Below are 22,315 nucleotides of genomic sequence, written 5' to 3'. Positions count from 1 at the left end.
TTATTTACTTACTGTTTACCACAATTTAATTAAAAAGAAAAAAAAAAAAAAAACCACTTGAGGCAGCTATGGATTGGATTTAAAAGAAATTCCTAAGGAGCTTTTAGAAGACAAAGGCTCAATCCTTTAGGCTTCCTTAGAAATCCAAGCTAGAAAGAATTTCATAGACATCAAGTASGCAATGGAGGAGAAATGGACTCTGGATGATATGAGAACCACAGCTATGTTAAAATATATACTCCACTGTGAAAAGATCTAGCAAAAAAAACTACCTTCCATGCTAACTGGGGTTTGTAAAACACTTAAAACCTGAAAATTAGGATAAGTTCTAAAAGAATGCATGTATGGCTATATTTTTCATCTGTACTGTAGTGACAGTATGATACATCTCATCTTCCTTGTCTTACTTACCATCTGACTTGCACTCCGTCCTTTCAGTCACATCGTAACTTGGTTCCAATGCCTGCTCCAGGACAGATGGTCCCCTGGGATTATCATTTACGTCCTTCATGCACTAGAGTCCTGAAAAATATGGGAAAAATCTAAGCTTTAACACTATCAGATGTCTAAGAACCATTCAGGGCTTTTACACACAATTCTTCTTGACAATAAATTCGACAAGACTGTGATGAGCTGTTCAACCATACAGAAAGTGTCAACCCATTGATGTGTGGAGCRAGGTGAAATGTGGAAAGGGGATGAAGTATATTGCCATATTATTACTGATGAACTTGCTTTTACTTATTGTCTGAAAAAGGAACTGGGATCTGCCAGAAGGCTTACAGGTATCTAAAGGGAGTGTACCATAAAATCTTCCAATATTTATGGAAAAGGAGGCGATCCATGAACCAAGCTCCCTTAGGAGCCATCTGCACCATATGGAAAAAGCCTTCAGCTAAAATCATAATGCCCCATTTCACTAAAATCTCAGAGAAGGCTTAAAGGTCTGTGAGTACAAGGCAAAACCCCTCATTTGTGAAAGACTCTTGAATGTATCATACCTATTACACAGTGGGGCTAACTGAACACATAATTTGTGAACAGTCCATCATAATTTCAGAGACCATATGTCCAACTGCCCCACAGAGCATGGCAAAAACATGGGCAAAGAGGGTCACATAGGCACACAGAAAGAAAGTCACCTCTAACAATCTGCAAGGACCTTTTCCTCCTTCATGAATTCAGCTAAGGGAGGGGGCAGGGATGTATTTTTTGTCCAGATTGTAAAGTGTTCTGCCTTCAAGGCTTATGGAATTTGTCATCTACTTCTAAACGACTGTGCACTGTGAACATCAGGCCAGTTGGTTCACAGTCTCTTCCACAGCCCATACAGACATACAGAACTCTTTATATTGATGCCAAAACACAGTGCCTCACAAACCCCATCAAGAAGTCTCCTGAAGAACAAAAATTTAAAAGGCTAAACTCTGAAGTGCTCTCTCCTACAGAGGTACTGTTGAAATCCTTGGCATAGAAACTGATGTAATTCTGAACAGGCTAATAAATTCAAGACTATTTAGACATCAACATATCACCTCTGACACTGGGACATGAGGAGATCACTGCATAGACATAAGCATAACCACATATTTWAAAAATGTATTTAAAAGCAAGTCAAATTCTTAGAAGACACCAGGATACAAGAAGACAGCAGCATCCTGGTAAAGAAGCAAGCTAGCAGGGTAGCATGTGAGGCACACCTAAAAAAAAAATCTCATCCAATGTAGCACATTTTAGCACTAAGCAATCCTCTGCCACCCAGGACAAGGGATTACTAAGGGATGAAATTGGTTGTAAAGGCCTGTAAATATACTGTCTCCTTCACTTGTAGTAATATGAACATGGTATGTAAGTCTGAGAMTAAGAATTACTGTCTGTGTACATGATGTGTATCAAAACATAATCCAAAAGTTATTCCTAAAACCAGAAAAAATAAGAATACATCATAGAAGTGGTATTTATACTTTTATAGCCACTTAAAAACACTTCTCCCTCTCTCCTAGGAAAATGTGACAGCCAATTATTTTTTAGCTAGATGTTTTTATTAAGTTTGTTTTCTGATGTGATTTCTCAGTCCATGCTGTAGCCCAGAAAATACATCTTGCAGGCAAGTCCCCAAGGAAGTCAATCTTCTTTTACATTCCAGGTGCTACTCATAACAACTAACAAGCACCATAAAAAGACAGCATGGATAGTTTGAGTCTGTCATCAGCACCCCCAYTGCCCCTCAACTTTGTCACTGACATAACTGACAGTTGTGTGCAACAACTCTTGAGAAACTGGCTTTGCAATGCACTCACATCACTCCAGCAGAACGGCCGTGAGGTGCAGAACAAAAGAGTAACTGTATTTCATAAGGGACTGCCACAGGATACAAGGAATTGGTGTCTTTTGGCTCACTACTGAAGGTCAGATTATATCCCCAAAGTACATCAAGTGATCTAATAAAGGATGTTATACTTCTCTATACAGCTCTTCTGTGTCTTGACACAAAGGGCTCTGGTATGTGAACAGGCTGTCCCAGCATATAGAGTTATTACTTCTGYTGAGTTTGAAATATAATTAACTCTGCATGCTCTCAGTCCAATGCAAGCAGAAGACAAGAGCCAAAATTCAAGCCAGATGTGGTCTGTGCTTTTGAAATAGTCGACTGAGAATGTTTACACACAGTTACTGTGGTTCAGCTGACACGAGATGATTTAATCACACTCAGTTTTTAGACAAACATTACTGTTTACAATGACAGTAACCCCAAATGCTTTCTTTGGCCTCTCTTAGTGCCTGCAGTCCACCACAATATGCAAATGCTCAGACAAAACTGTTTCCTTTACACACAGTGTGCAAAGAACTTAGTATCATGACATTTCCAGAGAGGCCAAATGAGTTAGTGTTGAAGGTCTTCGATAGAGTTACCTCTTCTTAAGCTATATGCTACTGTTGTAGTCTGCATTCAGTGCAGGCTCCTTTCCAGGCTCCACACTTAATTCCTTTCTTTACACTGCCTCCAAACTCAAGCATTCCTCCTCTGCTTCCTCCTTCCCCATCAYGTAACTTGGGGACAGGTGTAGTTTTACACTGTTGCCAGAAATACCCATCTATTGCCTAATATGGCCCATCTCCAACAGTATATGAATGATCAAAAGAAAATACCAGGAAAGCAAGATAGAAATCACTCCTGCCTCTGAAAATGCACAGAGGCTTATTTGCAATTAACTAAGAACTAGAAGTTACTATCAGTGCAAAACTGATGCGAAAACAATATTCAGATTTGGCAGCATTTACATCTACTATACACTGATGTAGAAGACATAATTCCATCTGCCCTTGAATACAAGGAAAACCTTCAAGGCCAAGTAGTTTGAGAAAAGCAACTCACCTTAAACAATAAAGGCAATACAACTGTATGACCTTCCTTTAAAAACTCTGGTATGTCCTTTGTCATTCTGACACAAGGAGGTAAAACTAGTTACAGGAGCACTCACTCGTAAGCCAAAGTGCCAGCAAAACCAGGCTTGAAGTTAAGAGAAGATTTCTGCACCTATTTTTGAGCTGTGTGAAATCTCTAGAGGACATGTCACAGAGGACTTAGAAGCAATTGCCAAATTTCTGGTAGCAAATACACAGAAGCATATTCAGACTACTTCATGGAAACAAGAGTGATTTTATCTTGTGCTATGTAYGAAAAAAATTCTGTGTTTTTAAGCTACCACATTAATTTTTGCTAAAAACAATGACATGGTCTGCCCAGATGCAAGCAAAGAATGGTACACACAATTATCTGTATCATAGCAGGTTAATGTGCAGGAGCACCATCACAGAAGAGCAATGCAATTGCAGAGGATGGAACACAAAATGATAACATGGTTTGTTACTACTGTTCATTTTTTCCCTCTTCTGGGAAGGACATAGCATCTATTCCAAAGGACACATCATTCAAGCAATCCGTAGTGATGTTGTAAGATGTTCCCTCACCCCATCTACAACCCCCAATCAGACAAGACTAATTGCCCAAAATGAGACTACATGGAGCCACACACTTCCGCTTTGTCCTTACATTCCCTTTTCTCCCTCTTGAGAATTGACAAACCGGAAGACGGGGCTAAATCTCCATGGRCAGAGGAACAGAAACACGTTATTAAAATAAGTGTGCACATAAGTGGTTTCTCTCTTGGGATCTGAAGACCAAGTTTAATTAATTAACTACCTGAGTGGAAAACTCAGCTTATATAATGCAGACTATCTGTGGAGTGCCATCCCAGTCATTCCACACAGGCTTTTCTAACTGCTAGTCCATGTAAGAGCAATTTTTATTGGCAAAAACAAATCCCTGGATAAGGGGATCAAATGCCAGCTTATTGTCAGATCAAGAAAGAAGAAAAAGGTATTTAAAACAGAGTAAATAGAGACCAAGCCATACTACATAGGCTACTATATAGCTCTGTAACGGAAAAAAGGCTTTGTTTCTTCCCAAATTCAAAAATTAGTTTGTCATCAGACAGTTACTCAGTGCTAAGTAGATACTGACAGATTCTGCCAATGTCAATGAGAGCATGTCCTGGAAAACATCCGAGGACTTTGGTTCTTCTCTACCTGCAGTCTGGAAGTCTGCTTTCTTCCATACTGTTATGCTTATGAGATGTCAGTAAAAAGCATGATAAACTTGCAGAATTTTTAGCTCTGGCAACAACAGAGGTCTGTTCATTGAACACTGGATCATCTGGCTGTGAAGCCATAGAACTGTAGCTTGGTGGTTTGAGAATTTGTCCTTGGTTTCCTGCTTCTCCTTTTTTTTTTTTTAAGATCCAGCTCAAGAGACTGCCTACCATTCTGTGGCTGTAGAGTTCATAGCTCAGAGGATCCTTAATATTTCTTGGGGAATTAAAATCAGTCCACTATCCAAACCTTCAACACTTCAGGTTCACTGTGTGTTGCATTTGAGATGATCTAACTTGACCCKGCTGCAGAAAGAGAAGGGCTTGTTTCATCCTGTTCAGTTTCCTCTACTGCATCCTATCCCCCTGTCTTAGCTATCTGTGCAGCAACAAGGCTGCTGCTTCAGTTTGTAGAACTGACAGAACTAATTAATTAGCAGGGGCGGGGGGTGGATTAACCATCACTGGGGGAATGGAAAGGGACCCTCTTCAGTGGAAGCTCACCGCAAGATTAAATGCTAAGGTGAACTGCACTCTGCTTAGAGGGATTTACAGGACTTCCCTGGGAGTTCAGGTCATTGTACATCCACATGTACATTGAAAAATTAAGGCTAAGCAAGTATCAAATGGAATTCAACTCCTTTGTTACAGCATACTAATTTTTGTGAACAACTCCTACCCATTTTACCCAAAAAAGAGTGCTCTAACTTCAATCAGGGCAAAAATATTAATATAAAAAAACTAAATACAAACCCAAACATTAAATACAAATCTTTACAACAATATTCCCACCCGAAAAAAAAAAACCCAAAAAACCAAAACCCTCACTTTCTTTCTCTTATCTTAGAAAGATATTTTCTAGCCATTGAATAAAGGTAAAGTCAGAAAATTACACGATATGCACAGCYATCCTAGAGAGCATTTATAGCAGTTACTTGAAATTCTGATGCCATTCGCAACAGATATATCAGCTGGTAGGTTTAAAAACTTGATCATACATTAAAAGCTATGACCAATATTGTTTTCTGTGCATAGAGATAAACATCCTGCTCACAGATCTGAACTCCTATTTAAAAACAAAACCAAACATTAAGAATAAAATGCACCTGGTATGATTCTGAGACACATATGTGGCTGCATTGCATATTCTCTGCCTACACTGACAGTGTGGGAGCTGTTAGTCATCTAATGCGCATATTTGCTTGGCACGATGCCTTTACTTTTGCATGCAGGCAAGAAAGATGATCACCCATTTATTACATCCTTACATCTTCACTTCATGCTCATCAGCCAGCATGACCAGGCCCTCCCAATTCACACTGCAGGCTGTTGGGAGGCAGACCAGYTCAAAGTGAAGGCCAAAGACTGGGAGGTTGTTAGGCACATATGTAAAAACATGGATGACTTTTAAATTCATGTTTTTTGGACAGATTCTCTGTTGGGACCTAACAACACGTTTAGTTAAAAATAAGGAACTTTAATTAAATAGAGACATAATTTAATTTTACTTTCACCCCTAGCCCAGATCCTTTTACTATTTTCAAGGGCATTAGAGCTTCTCAAGTTGGTTTCCTTTAACTGTGCTGCTCTGCATCCATTCTGGAGGGACCTGAAACAGAACCTAAATTTAGTTTTCAAGTAAGGTTGTCATAAAATCTCATCGCCCAGACTACAGCAGGATCAGACATAGCCCATCCTTTTGGCATCCCAGTTTCATTTAAGCCATACAAAAGACATACAAGAAAGGTGTTCTCTTTCAGCGTAATGTCGATTGTGAAATCTGAAGAGGAAGGGAGGCAGAATTTCCAGGTGCTTCAGTGTTGTCAGACTTTGAAGGAATAGCTCTGGGCATTTCCTTCCAATGTCCTTGAATACTGCAAATGAGTATTTTACCATGAGGTACTTCATGTTATGACCTCTTTTGTGCAGAATTAACAAAGCAGCAAAGCAACTGCAGTCTAACACACAAGGGAAGAGGTGCTTTGATTTGAGATAGCTCATGCTGCTTCTTGGATATCTCAGTAGTGAAAGYGCTTCACACAGACCACTGTACTTATGTCAAGTAGAAGTCTCACACTGCTCCACTCCACTATAGAAACTGGCAAGGCCAGCTTTCAAGGATAATCTGAGATTACCTTGCAGGACCTCCCTAACCCCTTGCTCATTCTGCCTTCAGCAACATGGGCTACCATGTCCCTGCTGGTTTTGACCCAAATGTGCAMAGGGTTAGATTCCTGAGGACTGCAGTGTACTGCAGTTACTTCACTGGTGTAATGTTTGCTGACTGMTCTCAGCGTTCACACCTAGCTGAAGGGAACAGCTTTGACAAGCAGGAGTTCAGAACAGGTAAGATCTGGTCTGATCCAGTGGAGCTCTGTCTTTAAATCTGATGACAATAAGACAGAAGAAATATGTGGGAAGCATCTACAATAATCAACCATCTCAAGTTAATTTAGCAATTAATTTAGTGAGCTACTAAAGTCTAGCAAAGATGAATGCTGGGAGATTCTGGTCACAATCTCCCTGATGTAAATGTAGATTAACTCCTAGAGAGAACATCAATCTCCATGACAGTTACTTCAGATTTACATCCAGCTACTCTGAATTTGTGCACTTGTTTTCACAGCCGTGTGGGAGATCTGTCTCAACACAAGTCAGCTCTGCTCTCATGCAGATTCTGCAAGGTACACAGAGTTACAGCTCTGTAAAAATCCAACCTCAGTGAAACAGGGTAATTAAATTCTCCACTGATGAAACCTAAGCCTCCCACATAACAGAYGAAAATTCCACTACAGATCCTGCCACTACAAGTGGCCAATATCTTCCTTAGTTCTCAGTCCTCACACAGTAAGAATAATTCCCTCTCACTGGATTTCACAAAGCACAACAGCAAGCATAGAAATTACTACATTCTTATGTCTAGGAGTCCTAAGAGTATTAAGAATACCAGATCCACAAAGTCAGTTTTGAGTCCAGTCTTACAACCCCATAAAAATGTACACAATCTTTCAAGGTCATCTTTCTAGGAGATTACAGAGAGAGTAAGCACCTTCTGGCCATTAGCACTGACATTTGTGATGCAGACTGCAATTACATCAGAGAAATTTGATATGAACACAGGAGATTTTGTCCAGCCCCACAGTCAGTCACCCTTTCACCACTTAAACTCAGTTCTGCATCCACCTCTATGCACAGCTGTAACTTTCCCCTTGCTTTATCTGTAAATTACCCACTGATTTTAGTGCTTTGAAAAGGACAGTTGATTTTGGAGTGAAGCATTTTATATGACCCACTAACTCATTTACTCTCTCTTAAAAAAAAAAGAAAAAAAATTAGGAAATAATGGTTCTCACATAAGCATTTAAATGAAGTGACTGGAAAGTATTTGACAAGAAACAAGGTGAAAACAAAATGGTAATTTTTAAGGGGGTTGATCTTATAAAAAAATATATTTTCTCTAAGCAATTACACCCAAAATAATTTCTTCTACACAGGCTACTTTGGGTCTTACAGCTAGAGCTCCCCAAAACTATGTAACATTCATGAATTTGTCTACAGATATTTGTCTGCAAGTTACRTCACAGTATAAAAGGATGAGTATTTAAACAATAACTATTCCAGAATTACTACATCCATGCACAAAGTTGTTTACGAAATTACTGCACAAAAATGCTGTATGGAAAGTTGCAAGTACTTCAGAATATTGTAGCATGCCATAATGAAAACAATTCAACACATTAACATGATGAAGCAAAATGATCTCCCCCCAGATGTACCTAGAACTAAGTAAATCCCACAGCACCCTATAATTCTGATCTCAACCTCCATAAAATTACTGAAAAGAAATAAAGATAGAATTTACACACAAGTCTCAAGTGCCTTTTCTGAACTTAACTGAACTTCCCCAACAGGTCAGACAGGAATTCAACTGGTTACTGATGGCTAGGCATGAATATCCTGCTTAATTTCTAGAAGAGTAAGTGGACTCAAAGAAATCTTTCTTTGTACTGTTTCTTAAAGATCACACCAGCTGACTCATCCTCCTGCCTAAAGTACAGCATGAAAGTAAAGCAAAGCAAAACAGAATCTCTCAAATTATCAGAATCAAAATTGCTTTCTATAGTAGCAGGAGATAGACTAAACACAAAATTGGATGCCAATTCACAAAGTGCCATTAAATTTCCAGGAAGCCAATCCACCAAGAAACATACTGCACCCTAGAGAGTCCTTAATGAATAGTGACACATTTGCAATAGGTTAGTTAAGGTTGTGCCAGCATTTAGGTTTTAAATCCCTCACATGTTAGCGAAACAAACCTGGAACTTACAAAAAAATTATATACAGGGTTCCAGTCCAGGAAGAGAGACTTGGGGAGGGAGATGGGAAGAAAGTGTTACTACCATAGTAGATTGGATTTAATGCTCTAATTAAAAAAAWTTTWAAAAATTGAAATTAGGAAAAAAAAGGAGAATCTTTGAACTATTACAAGTTCTAAAGGCAGAGAACGTTTTGGCAGGCATTTAAGGCTGAATCCTGGAGGCTGTAAGTGCTCTTGACCCTCATCTCAGTGGGACACAAGTTGCTATCATCCCCCTAAAGAGTGAGAGATTCCTAGTGTCTAAGTAAATATTTACAGCCATGGGTCTTAAAGCACAGACCTGTTTCTGTGGTCTGGATCTCAGACCATCTATACTTTCTCTGCTATTCTTGGTTTAAAGAGCTTGATCTTTCTTCCATCACAGGGCTGATGATGTTTACCRTCCAGGAAGATAAGCACCATAAACTTGCAAATATGATGAAATATACAGTACATAGAAGACCTTTATGTACTCAATACAATTTACGTTAGACGGGGCATTACTCTCCCCTTGATGTTTAAATGTGGAGTATTTCATGGTATCTTTTTAACTAGAAGCTATATCACTTCTAATTTGGAGCCCCAACAGTTTCCAGCCCCATCAGCCAGAACAGACTGCACACTTCTGACTTCCAGTTCTTGGAAATGGATTGCAGTAGTGCAGGGGGCCAGCAGCATTAGACATTGTTAAGAGAATGGACAGAGCAGAGAGAGGCACTTCATGACCATCCAGATCTGCATTAAAATGGTCTAGTACTCAGGTAAGGCCAGTAGGGTTAAAAGTAAGGATGGTAAGCTCAAAAAAAAAAAAACGTCAGTAAGTGCTTTCAGTACTAAATTGAGGCTCATTGTTTGACTGCTTCCATCCTTCACTGTCYTAGGTTCCTCTAAATGTCCTGTATCTTTCAAAACTCCTGGTACCTTCACAGCGGTGCACATGCCCAAGAGCTGCCTGCAGAGTGCCTCAGGCCTTGGTTGCAGCCAGGTCTGTCCCATTCATGGACTGCCATCCCAACAGCAGGGCATGCAAGGATCCCCGTTTTATCCTGCCCYGTGCATTGTGGCTGTGTGACAGAAGACAGCAAACTGGTACCAGGGCTCCAGGGCCTCTCCTGCTTGTTTATTGCCAGCTCAGCATTGATTACCACCGCTTTGAAGMACCTACCCATTTTTTAAAAAGCCACATGTTTCTCACAGAGTTCAGGCCGTGCCTTGGAAGGCAGTGGCAGTCTGCTGTGACTTTCCTTAGAAAGGAAGTTGGGTATAACAACTCAGTTCCTAGGTCAAAACTCAGAAGCTCCCCCACCCTGACTGATACTAGACTTTCCACAGCAGGACAGTATTGTTTTAATTTTGATTGTGTTAAGTATTCGGACATTACAGGCTTCCAGAGGGCCATATATACATGACCACCCTTAACACAGCCACGTTTGGGAATCTTATCCATTCACAACATTAAGATCCTGTAAGTCAACAATCAACACTCATCCTGACTCACAGTTACTGAGGAGAAATCAATGTAACTCAGAACCTTGTCTTTCACATACTATTGTTTCCCCAGCATAAACCAGGGAAAGCTTGGCCTTCTTGCATAATTCCCTTTCTACAAACAGGTGGAGTTTACCAGCAAAGGTAAATGAATCTTAAGGAAGATTCAATCAGAGAACAGATAATGCTCCAAAAAGAACAGTTTTCTCATTTCCACACATTCCACCAAACAGCATCTTCCTGTTTTCTAAATAGCTGCCTTGTCAGGTTAAACTGACCCAGCAATCTCGGGGTGCCACACATGTCTGAAGGGAGCAGAACTCGTTATCCCAAAAGGATGAATGCACTGTCTCAAATCATCAGGGTATCACTGCAGTATTCATTTAGCCTCTTGCTGCCACAGCCTTAAAAATTAATGAGTTCTCCAGGGAATAGACAGACATAATGCTCAAAGCAAATGAAGCTGCTGCCAATACTGTTTTCCTCTTCCCTAGACACCACTTCAAACCAAAACAGAAGAGAAGCTTTTACCCCTCAGCTGAGCATAAGAATCCTTTCAGACAGAAAACAATAGCTATGCCTGTGTGGACAGGCCTTGAAATTTCCCAGCTTACCAGCCAACACCATACAGTCTGACCTTGGTCCCTCTGCCATCAAAGTTCAACACGAAGAGAAACCGAGCTTCATTTTGGGGTAACTTCTAAAGTTATCTTGGTCCGAGTTTTGTGAAGATGCTAAACCTTGCTTAGAAATTATGACCTACATACAACTAAAAGGGGTGCTTATTTTCTCCAGCCCTGGAACTGACTTGTTTTCTTACTTTTCCTTTTCTGTGCAGTAGTTCACAACATGTCCACACACATGATATGGCATATAAACAGAAACACGGGTCAGCAAAGTCATTTATGTATGACCCCCTTCTTTGAGGAGCTATCTCACATAAAAGGGAACATCAGCAGATGGAGCTCTGCTTCTGCATCGTACTCTTCAAATGTGAAGAGCCTGGCAGGTGCAGAGAGGGATAGGAACAATCAGTCTCTCACCCTTTCCAGCTCTTGCTGCACACAAAAGACACAAAAGAGAAACAGCTTCTTCTGCCTTCCAATCCCTTTGCTTCCCAAAAACCACTCTCTGCATCAACCACAAGTGTCATTGAGTACGCCAGAAAAAGGCTTAGAAATCCTCAACCAAAATGTATTAAACATTCAGAATGATCATCAATTAACAGCTCCAAAACAATGCAATGAGGGATTAGCACAGCGGAGGAGTTCTGAAATTTATACTGATCTAAGGTCTGAGACACATTCTTGAACAACATGAAAAAAAAAAGCTTCTCGAGGACAAAACACCAATACCATGCAAATCACTRTGATAAGCAAGTAAGGCTTTATCTAGCCTGACATGTTAGCAGGATCTCAGATTTCTGCTCATCTCTACCTCTGCTAACTTATGAAGCATCAGCTCCTAAAATCATGCAGCAACCAAGGAGGAAAATTAGCAATTACAACGAGGAAAATGCAATACTTAAGTTCAATATTCCAGGAAAAGGCCTAAAAACGGCTGGCTGGATTAATGAGGCATTTTCCAGGACATCAAGATGATGTSTCTGAATACCTGCTGTGTTCTCAGAATCAGAACGATGTCCACAGCAATCAGTTGCAGAAAAGGAACAAAAAACCAGAGGCAAATTACTTTCCTGTATCCTGTGGTGGTGGCCATCAGCTCATTTCAGTCCATGATAAAGCCCTSTACAAACAAGGGATTCCATAGCTCCTGGGGAAAAGCTGCCTCTTTCATACTTGGCAATACCACTATCAATCAGAAGCTGCTAATCTGACAGGATGTAGCGGACAAAGAGGGCAGTTTGTACTTCCCTGGTTTGAAACCTTTGTGGCAGAAGGTTACTCAGCTCTTTCTGAGAGGAAGAAAAATACAAAGCTACAGGAGCTGACACTTGGGCTGGAGAGGTGACAGACACAGATGGACAGGGTGGAAGCCATGCACAGAGCAGCAGAGATTGGTATCAGCTGGGGAAAAAAAAAAAAAGAAGAAAAGCTTGTAGACACAGATAGGAAACTCTATAATCCAGACTGGAATAAACATCTGGTTTCAAGGACAGACAATAAATTAGCTTAGAGACCTACTCTCAATTTCTGTTCAGCATCAACAACCAAGGGACTAAGGCAGATGCCTTAATAAAACAAATTCCCAAATGACAGAAGACACTATTCCAGCTAGCTTTGGCCTGCCTTCTCTTCCCAGTGTAATCAGCAATCTCATAGGCACAGCTTTACAAATCCCAGGCCACTAGACTGTGACAGAATACAGTGAAGCCAGAGTTAGCATTAGCAGGACTTTGAAGCAAGCTTGCCAAGCAGAAGAGAATATTTTTCTAAATCCTGGATACACAGACAACAGGCTCTTCTGTCTAAACACTGGAATCAGCATCATGCCTAAATCAGTATCTTACCACGGGCATAATTTTTGGGGGTTAAAACCCGCCTTTATTAAAGTTACTAAGTTTAATGTTAAAGTCATGCCCAGGGCTAACACAAAGCAACTGTTCTCAATTTATACTAATATAATCTAATCTACTCAAGATAACAGACTGAAAATTGATGTTCTGAGTTGCAAAGACTACACTGCAGATAAAACATAGTTGCTTAATTGCTGGCTCATTACTGAGCATCACTACATAACTTTAGAGCACTGAATCTCCATTTGTGATCTGCTGCCCACTGGCAACAAACAGACCTCTGACAATGGCCAAAACTACATTCAAGATCTACAGTGTTTGCAATCAGGAGTCTGAGGGGTTACAGTGCTAGAGAGCTCATAGGAAATTCAAAGGAATGATGTTTTTTCCTTACAAATTCAGGACAGACACTGTTGTACATGATGCAAAAAGCTCAAAAGAGATAAAAGAGCAAGTGGCAGTGCCTCCTTTGGGGACAATATATATAAATAAGAAATTATTTATGTTAGAAAATGTACATAGCATGGAGAATGTTACATATGCTTATAGCAATTTACTACACCTGAAAATATGTTTAAAAACAATTASCTACCAGGCTGAAATACAGACAGCATTTGGGTACTCAGCTCCTTGTGCCTGTTAGTGCAAATCAGGCATYATACAAGTATGAGGGAAGTCCTCCTCTAATTTAAAAGAAAATAATAACAATTTTAATTACGTGACCATTTCCTAACAGGGTCTAAAGTGCAAAAGCAATCACCAACCCAACAAAATAGCTATTACATGCTTTTTAGTCACAGGATTTGTGACAATAATTCTTGATGCTCCCAGCAGTTTCATAACAAAGTAGTCACATCTGCAGTTTCACAGAAATTACCACGTCTGTGCCAACTTTTCATCTTATGAATGTTTGCAGGCTCTGATTTCCATGTTTAGAAGAGGAATGAAACAAGGCAACTACTTAAATTATTCCACCCCTCCAGCTTGCTATTCTCAGACTTAAGGCGCAGAGGCTTTGGTCAGGGTAATGGAATAGTGGCAGTTATCTCCACTGGCAAGGAASATGCTCCTGAAGGAGATGGCTACAGCCAAGCCCCAGTAATATATATACTGATACTGAATATGAACAGATGCTGTTGGAGTACCAAATGGAAGGTGTTCCAGAAAAGAAAATAAACAGATGTAGCCATACTCAACCAGACAAGGTACAGGAAGCAAGCAGCAAGTMTTGTTCCAAAAAGTAAAAAGGAGTCTGCAGAACCACCAGAAAAAAATGCACTGCCTGATGAATAAAATTAATTCCCTTYCCTAGAGTCTCTGGATGATGCTAGGAAAAAACATATCAAGCATACTTTATTTACCTGCCTTAAAACACAAACTCAAACAGACAAACCAATAATAATAATAATAAAAAAAAACAGATAGGCAAGTGTAATTCAGTGAATAATAATTTCCAAAGTGGTATCACATATCCAAGGAATGCTTCCAAAACATTTCTGGTAAAACAAGTACTCTCTCAGGGAGGCTGAATCAAGATGCCTAGCTTGCTTCTAAGTTTCCTGACCTCAACATTATGATCTAAACCTTGCAAGTATGGAGAAAAATGAAACCTCAAGCCCATGTGGATTCTCACTGCCATTAGCAGGCCTGCAACGATCTGCCTTCCTTACCATTTTATGGTATTTCCCCAAATATCCCATTTTGGTAATTATCCCAAACTTTGGTCAAGTCCAAGACACCAGCATGAGCTGCAAAATGAAACACATGGAATGTATCCAGGGAGATCCAGCAGCCTGCCTTTTGAGTAGGTAGCTAATCAACGGCTAACTGTAAGAACAGGTCTCCAGAGTGTCTGCGTGGAAAAGCTGCTGATGTTTTTGTTGTCACCACAGCTGCACATAACAACTGTCAATGTACAACCCATGGACTGCTTGTGACAACCAAAATTTCAGAGACCAGCTGGGAACAGCGAGCAGGTTCAACAGGCTGTTCTACRCCCCTGTACTTCTGTTACTCAAAGAAGAAACATCTCAAGTGCTGCTCTCCCCATCCCCTTAATGCTCACTTAACTGTCATTCTACACAAGTAAAGTAAAGCTGTGCTGCTGGCAAGCTGGTGGGAGGCAGGAACGGGGCTACAAAAYTCAACATAACTGTTGGTTTGGCCTTTTAAACCTGCCTTCCAAAAGGACACAAAGCTTGCTGTATGCCAGTGGAGCCTTCCCCTTATCTTGTATCCATGGAGTGGTCACATCCACACAAAAAYGTATGCAATGCTGATGGCTGCTAAAAATCTCCTGTCATTGAAACATCAGGAAGAAAAAGAAGGTAATAATTGGAATGACCTGCTTTTACAGACTGCAAGTCATCTATTATGAAAATAGTTATTATTTATAGCAACTGTGAGATAAAATTCAGAACAAATACCCTCACTGTGCAAAATTATGAGGTCTTTCCCCCAACGGTTTTGGTTATTCAACAATATCCAGAAGAGTTCTTTACCAAATGCCAGCATTTGTATTTTCTAACAAGCTCTAAGGTACAATTAGAGGCTCATATCACTGATGTTATGCACAGAATATGGCTTCCCCCTGAAGGGGAGTAGCAGCTATCTAGAGGGGAAAAAGAAATGTTTGTCTCAGGGTAGAAACCACAAGGTTTGCTATTTTCTGGAGTGTGGAATTAGGGAAAAAAAAAATACAACCTCACTTTGAAAGTGATGCGCACACTGGTCAGATGAAGTCATCATCTAAATTTATCTAAGCCACCCTCACTAAGAGGYGAAATCAGAAGGGATTTAATCTAAGAGGTGAAATGAGAAGGGAATTAAGCTATATATGAAGCAGTAACCTAAGTAGTATGCTATAGTTTCAATAATGAARGGAGCTATGCACGAAATTAATATTAGTAAATACAAATGGTCCTGTTCAGTCTTTAAAAATGTGAAAGTTTCAAATCTCTGCTTCTAAGAAAGAGAGAAAAAATACAGGCTTTAAAAATATTAAAATATTTTAAAGAAGTTAAATAACCGACTAACATAACATCCCAAATTGTATCTCCTCAATAAAACATCCTTTTAGAAAATATTTTCAATTTAAATTTAAATTCAACCMCAAACGTAGAATATATTTTCTCACAAGCCAGCACTGAAGTCAATACATCTTTTGACTCTCTTTTGCTCCTAGGCTGRTACAGTCCCACAGCAAAAATACTCCACTGACAATTACTTCAGAGTGTGACATGAGAAACATAGCTTAAACATTGTGCACTACAATAATAATCTAAACCGCTTACCAATTTTTAACAAAAAATTCACTTTTTTTTTTTCAAAGGACAATTCCCCTCAAGCGTCTTGTTTGTTCCTTTGCACCAACAGCCCCCACTGTCCCATGTCTGCTCCTCCTTTGCCATTTATTGAAAACAATTTTATATTTTACTGACTTAAGTTTACTGGCTAGTGCTATTCATACACCAATTTTCAGCATCTAATTTATAACAGCACTTAGTGTGAGTTCACTTTATCTGTACCCCTCACATTTGAATAAAGATATGTGTATCTCCAGACACACAGAACTCGTGGGATGTAGGGACACTGGGATTTCTAGGTATAATTGTGATTTCAGTAAACATGCATTTCTAGAAGTAACAAATGTTTATCATGGAATATTCTGTATTGGAAGGGACCCACAAGGATCGAGTCAAACATCAGAGAGTCACTTTGCTGCACCAGTCACACAAGATACATCATCACCTGGAGAAACACCTACAGCTGTAAATATAAAGTACTTTTCTAAATAAAAAATATTCTGTTCACTCAACATATACAAAACAAAGGAGTGGATATTTAAGAGGATATTTAATCTTCATTTCTYATATTGGGTTCACAGAAGAAAATATGTATCTTTGCCAAAACACCTGTAGTTCAAAGATCTTGGTGCTCTTGCTACACCTCTTGCTCTGTTAAAGGGCTCCTTTCATGGTTTTATTCTCCKTTAGGTTTGATTTCGCCAACTCCTGCAATGGTAATTCAAATCCAAGAGCCTGTCTACACAGGGCTGCACACCAGAAGAGCCATTCCAAATATTTAGGCATAAACATTTCCAGTTCACAGTCTCTTTATGTAAGAGCTACGTATGTGGGGGAAATAAACTTGGTATGCTAATGTTAGCAAATTTCCACATGTAAATTAGCTCTCAATTTCCCAATCAAATAAATCCATCTCCCACATCTCTTGGGGTCTCAYAGGAATGAGAGACAGTATTTTATAACTGCCTACTTACAAACAGAAACCTATTTTGCAAGATTATTTCTGCATTTGTTGTTTTGTACAAGAATTGTGTAATGAAGATGAAAGGAAATGGAAGACAAAGCTAGGATTCTTCCACTTTTTGAAGTGGAAAAATCTAAGTCCATGGGATTTGCCTACTAAAATATCCACTGATTTTTTTTTTTTTATCCCCAGAGCAGTGATCAACCACTTATCTGCCAAGAATAGTGCTGGGKTTGTATTTAATACTGTGGTTACAATTGTGGAATCTATTTCAGGGCATCATAAGCAGTGTTAATGTCCCAGCCTCTCAACTTCCACCCTGTTCCCTATAGCTTACATCATCCATCTCCTTGATTTCCAAGCAGTTCTGGAAACAAAGTCATTCAGAACTGATGGGTGCAGATCTCAGGCTCACCAAGATAAATAAAATTTCCTCCTCTAATGTAGAGTGCTTCAATGCATACTCACTTGTAGAGAAACCTAATTACTCCAGTCATATTAGTGCAACTGAACAGAAACAAACATACCTGCACAGGTCCCGAAAGCACTGTCTAACCCACTATTAAGTTTCTACTGTGCAAAAACTTCTTGTATAGTCAAGGACATCCAATTCTCCTTCAGACTAGACTACAGTGACATGTTGAGCTGTCAGTGCCTGCCAGGAATTCTGGAGCTCCCTTCCCTATCAGCTTCTTTAAGGAACATTCTTACCTTGCACAAAACTGCTGCCTTCAGARTCCTGGGCACTCATCAGCGCTTTTAATGAAACATGATCTGTGGACAATCAAGGGGCAGAACAATTCTAGTGATACATGGACTACAACATTTGTATGATTTTTAAAGAGCAGTGTAATTAAGATTAGCTGTGTCATAGCTTATGTAGTTTGATGAAGCAGCGTATCCTCACAGACATCAGTTTAGACGGTGGCATGTTAGCTGTCATTGTGACAGTGGGCTCTGCAKACTGCAGGGATTGGTAACTCTTCACTGAAGCTTTCAAAACCTGAGTTCCTGGAGGTTTTGGAGGCACCAAGTTTGCACACAGAGATTACAAAAACAGTCATCATCCTAAACAAATGGATGTATGTAAAATATATTACATGTAGTTTTCACTCTTTCTGGCACTCACTGATGTTTGAGCCCAGCCTCACATTTTCATTCTTTTCTAAAAGATGCTCTAAATGGCTTTATTACGTACTGCAATGACTGAAGGTCTGATGGTAAATAAGGAAGTCCCAACCTCCRTGTCACGTAAGCAAGTTGCTTATACCTGAAGGGTGAGTTTGTGTCAAAAACGTTCCTGATAGCACATGCAGTTGTGTCCACAGGACAGAATTGCTACAAAACCACAGATAATTGCATTGTCCAGCTGTCATAACCACACACATACACCAGTAAAACACAGAATGAAACTAGTTAGGATACTGAATCACAAAAGTTGTGCATCTCTTCTGGCCTTATTCTGTTAAAGATGCTTTACTGYAAATCAGTCCTTCAGTTCTTAAATATTATTTGCATGTTCTCCTTGCAAGGAAGTCTCAAATTCTCTAAAGCAGAAACACACTAGCTCTGAAACATCGAGATAAACTCTCTAAGTATCAGTTTAAACCAAGAATCCTGGCTCTATCGTAGGTTGAGTCTTGGATCACATCAGTCACACTTTGCTGTGGTCTGCACAGGGTAAGCAAGGAACTAAAAACAACTGTGAGAGCAAAAATCTCAGCCGTGGGATTCTGTCATGCACCTTTTAAAAAGCTACAAGTCAGAAAGGCTCTTCCACAAAAGCCTACAGGGGGCCCTAGTCTTCAATGCCTCTTCCGTCTTTGGGACTCAACCTTCCCCAGGACAACGTGACCTGGTTAAGCAATTAACAACGAACCAAACCTATCAAAACTCCCTGAATTTCAGCAAGGTTGATTTGTGGACAATTTTGAGGCAAAACCAAACACGTGCAGTTGGTTAATTTTATTCCTCAAACAGAAATTTCCTAACTGCACATTACTTTACTCCCTTCGTTAAATAAACTTAACTTCTCGTCTCATCTCTTCTGTTGACAAGCCCAAAACAGAGGTGCATACTGACCTTTTTAGACAGAGGCAGAAAGAACAGATTTTTTTTTTTACTGTGCTGCAAATCAGTGTAATTGCTCCTGCTGCAGCAACATCTGCCTTTCCAGATACTGAGAAGGCAGATACTGAAAAGCATMCTGCTACATAATGGAATTTTAAGATCCAGAAAACAAAATAAATGCTTGTAAAAACTTCTCTGATCTTTTCCCCACCCCACACTATTTTGAAAAGCATAAACCATGTAACAGAAAACAACACATAACAGAAAAYAGCTCTTCCATTTCAAACCAGTTTAGGTGCTTAAAAGCTATATGTCTTTATTTGCCTTTTGTGCTTTGTCAATATTAATATCAATATTAATACTAAAAGATGCATGCTGTAATTGTTCAGATTTGCATTCTTTTTGTGTATTCTGCCATTTATCACACCAAATTGTTACTAAATTGATGGGTTTGCTCTTGTTTAAAGGCTCTTGTTCTAGTTTCACAATCATGACATCCGATTGGCAACTCTTTCTGCAGTGGAGTGACAAACATTTTAAAGTCCTTAAATCAGAATACTGCTAAATAAGAAGTAAAAAAAAAATCTAACAAACCAATGACATAGTACTACAAAGAATAATGCCTGTTCAGTTATAACAAAAGGAATAAAACAARTAAATGTGATGTGCTTACCTCTCCGCACATCCAACTGAGAACGTTCAGATTCATTATATGCAAATGTAGAGTAAGAGTTCTAGTATCCATTTTATCCAATTCAAGTCAAATGGCCAAATTTTCTCTCTCAATGGGCTCATATTGGGCCCCCTGAACAATCATTGGCTTCAACACTAACTCAAATGTATCAATGAGAAGAATTGGCAAAACCACTACATTCTGCTACTCCAAAGGAACAAACTGGAAGTGTAGAGCAACAGTGAGAAATTTACTTCAGCTATCCCACACAGTAAAATTCAGCACTCTGTCATGTACCACACAACTTGTGCTGAAATCAACATGAGCTCTGGGTCTGTGTGAGATTTGAAATTGATCCACTAACTGCACAATTTATACAAGGTAGTTATCGTCTCAAACTGACTAACAAAATATTGTGATCAAACAAAGAAAATTGTTTCCTCAGTAGAGACAACATTTTTGAAATAAAGAAAAAAACAGAGGGTAATGCAGGCACGTTTCTTCTCAACCTGCGATTGATTGCTCTAAYACAAGCACGGAACCTGATCACCGGCTGCAAATCGGTGCCAATCAGATGGCAGCCAGAGGAGCTGGATCTGAACCTCKGCAACTTTGCAAATAACACTGTAATACAAAGGCTTAACCTACTAAATTTGTTTTTCCTTTCTCACATAACGTAACAATCACAGTCTCACCAAAACGTAATTGCGTAACAGGATAACCATATGTCAAGTTTGAAAAAATAATTGTCTTAATTACAAATAAGCTTAGTGCACACGTGAATGCTCTTCTGTTCCACCCATAACTCTACCAAAATCCATCTGCACAAGTCTCCAGATTCCCAACACTTTATTGCCTACACCGGCAACTATTCTGCTCTCAGCACTGCCATCTAGGAGAGAGCGGCGGCGTACCGCGGGCCGCCGGGAACATCAGCTCCCAGGCAGCAGCATTCCCGGAAAGCATCGCAAAGCTGTTGCTGCTGCTAAAATTTTAACTGCAGCCGGTAGTTAACTGCCGGCTGTGCCGGTTCGAAAGCAGCCTCCCGCAAATCCCCCAGCCCTTTCCAAGCGAGCTCCGCTAAGMGCATACACTAGCATCTGCTCCGCGCATCTCGGCGTTCTTTGGCGGGGGAAAAAGGGGAAAATGCCCAGTCTTGTGCACGCTGCCGCCGTGCACGGGCCCTGCGGGAGTGGAGCAGAGCGGAGCGGGCCCCTCGGGGGGGCGAGCGGCGCCGGAGGAGCCAGGCTGCGGCCGCCCTCAGCGCTCCGCGCAGCTTGGCGGACGGCTGCACGGACACCGCGGGAGCGGGAAGGCACCGCCGGCTGCTCTCCCCCGGCCCCAGCCCCTCGCCCGGCCGCCCTTCCCCGCACCGACCGGGCTGATGCGACTCGCCCACCTTCGAGCCCCGTCCTTCCCCGGGGGACCGGRCTGCCGCTGTTGCATCTCTCTGCGCGCAGCAGGACGGAATGGGAAAGGGCTGGGAGGAAAGCCGAGCAATGGACGTGCCCTGCTCRCCGTCCCCGCCGCCGGCCGGGAGCGGCGGCCGCCGCAGCACGGCACAGCCTCGCCTTACCTCCCCGCCCCGGCTCCGGGGATGCGCCGCCGCTGCTGCCGTGCCCGCCTCCACCTGCGCCGCCCCTCCCAGCCCGGCGCTCAGGTGCGGAGGGAGCACAAAGGGAGCGCTGCAGCGCGGTGGGGGCAGTGGAGTCTCCCTTGTGGAGCCCGCCGCTCCGCTGCACCACAGCCTCGCCGGCAGCCGCCCGCTCCCCTCCCCGCCGGTACCGAGCGCCAGCCCACCTCAGCTCTCTGCGGGGCCGCCCCCCCGTCGAAAGCGTGCAACTTGCCCGGAGCCTCCCCTCAGGACCCCCCTCACCAGCCCCCCGTGCTGTACTGGGTGCCGGCACTACGGAGCGCCCCTCAGCCTGAGGAAGTTCCCCGGTCCCGCGGAGAGCTGAGGAGGATATTCCGCCCCATGTACCCCCCCACCACCAACACCCCCCGGGTTTGCCCCCTCCACTGTGAGATCCCGCAGCCCTCACAGCGTCGGGGGTGCAGAAACTGTGCCCGCCAGACAGGTCGGCCGCGGCCCCCCTGCCCCGTCGCCGCTGCGTGCGTGTTTGGGGAGGGGGGCACAGGTGACGAGCGGCGGGGAAGAGCCCCTTTCCCCGCGGCGGGAGGGTCTGTGGTACAACACCGCTCCCGCTTTCCCCCCACCCCGTCTCTGCAGATGCCCCCGGGAAGGGCTGCGAGGCTGGCAGCCGACAACAGCCGCCCCCTCCCCCGGGAAAGCTGTTCTGCCTCCTTCTCCCTCGCTCGCCTTCTTTTCA

General features: G+C 41.6%; 1 protein-coding gene across 2 annotated transcripts in view; it reads right to left on the bottom strand.

Annotated features, from left to right (window-relative positions):
* The window catches only part of PTPN5 (protein tyrosine phosphatase non-receptor type 5), a 74,714-nt gene extending 53,084 nt beyond the window's left edge, over positions 1–21,630 (bottom strand). Inside the window, exons 1-2 of one of the 2 annotated variants that reach the window (XM_057369253.1) lie at positions 21,562–21,630; positions 412–522 (exon numbers count right to left, since the gene is read on the bottom strand). In XM_057369253.1, coding sequence (XP_057225236.1) covers positions 412–511 — 100 coding nt within the window. In that variant the 5' untranslated portion in view covers positions 512–522; positions 21,562–21,630. The other variant, XM_057369252.1, reaches the window with a different exon arrangement.
* Between the last annotated feature and the right edge of the window lie 685 nt (positions 21,631–22,315).

Source organism: Malurus melanocephalus, unplaced genomic scaffold (genome assembly GCF_030028575.1).
Source record: "Malurus melanocephalus ecotype Western Australia unplaced genomic scaffold, MMel_1.1 scaffold_106, whole genome shotgun sequence".
NCBI classification, from domain to species: Eukaryota; Metazoa; Chordata; class Aves; order Passeriformes; family Maluridae; genus Malurus; species Malurus melanocephalus.
The sequence above is the reverse complement of the archived record's forward strand: the minus strand, read 5'-3'. Positions and strand labels throughout refer to the sequence as shown.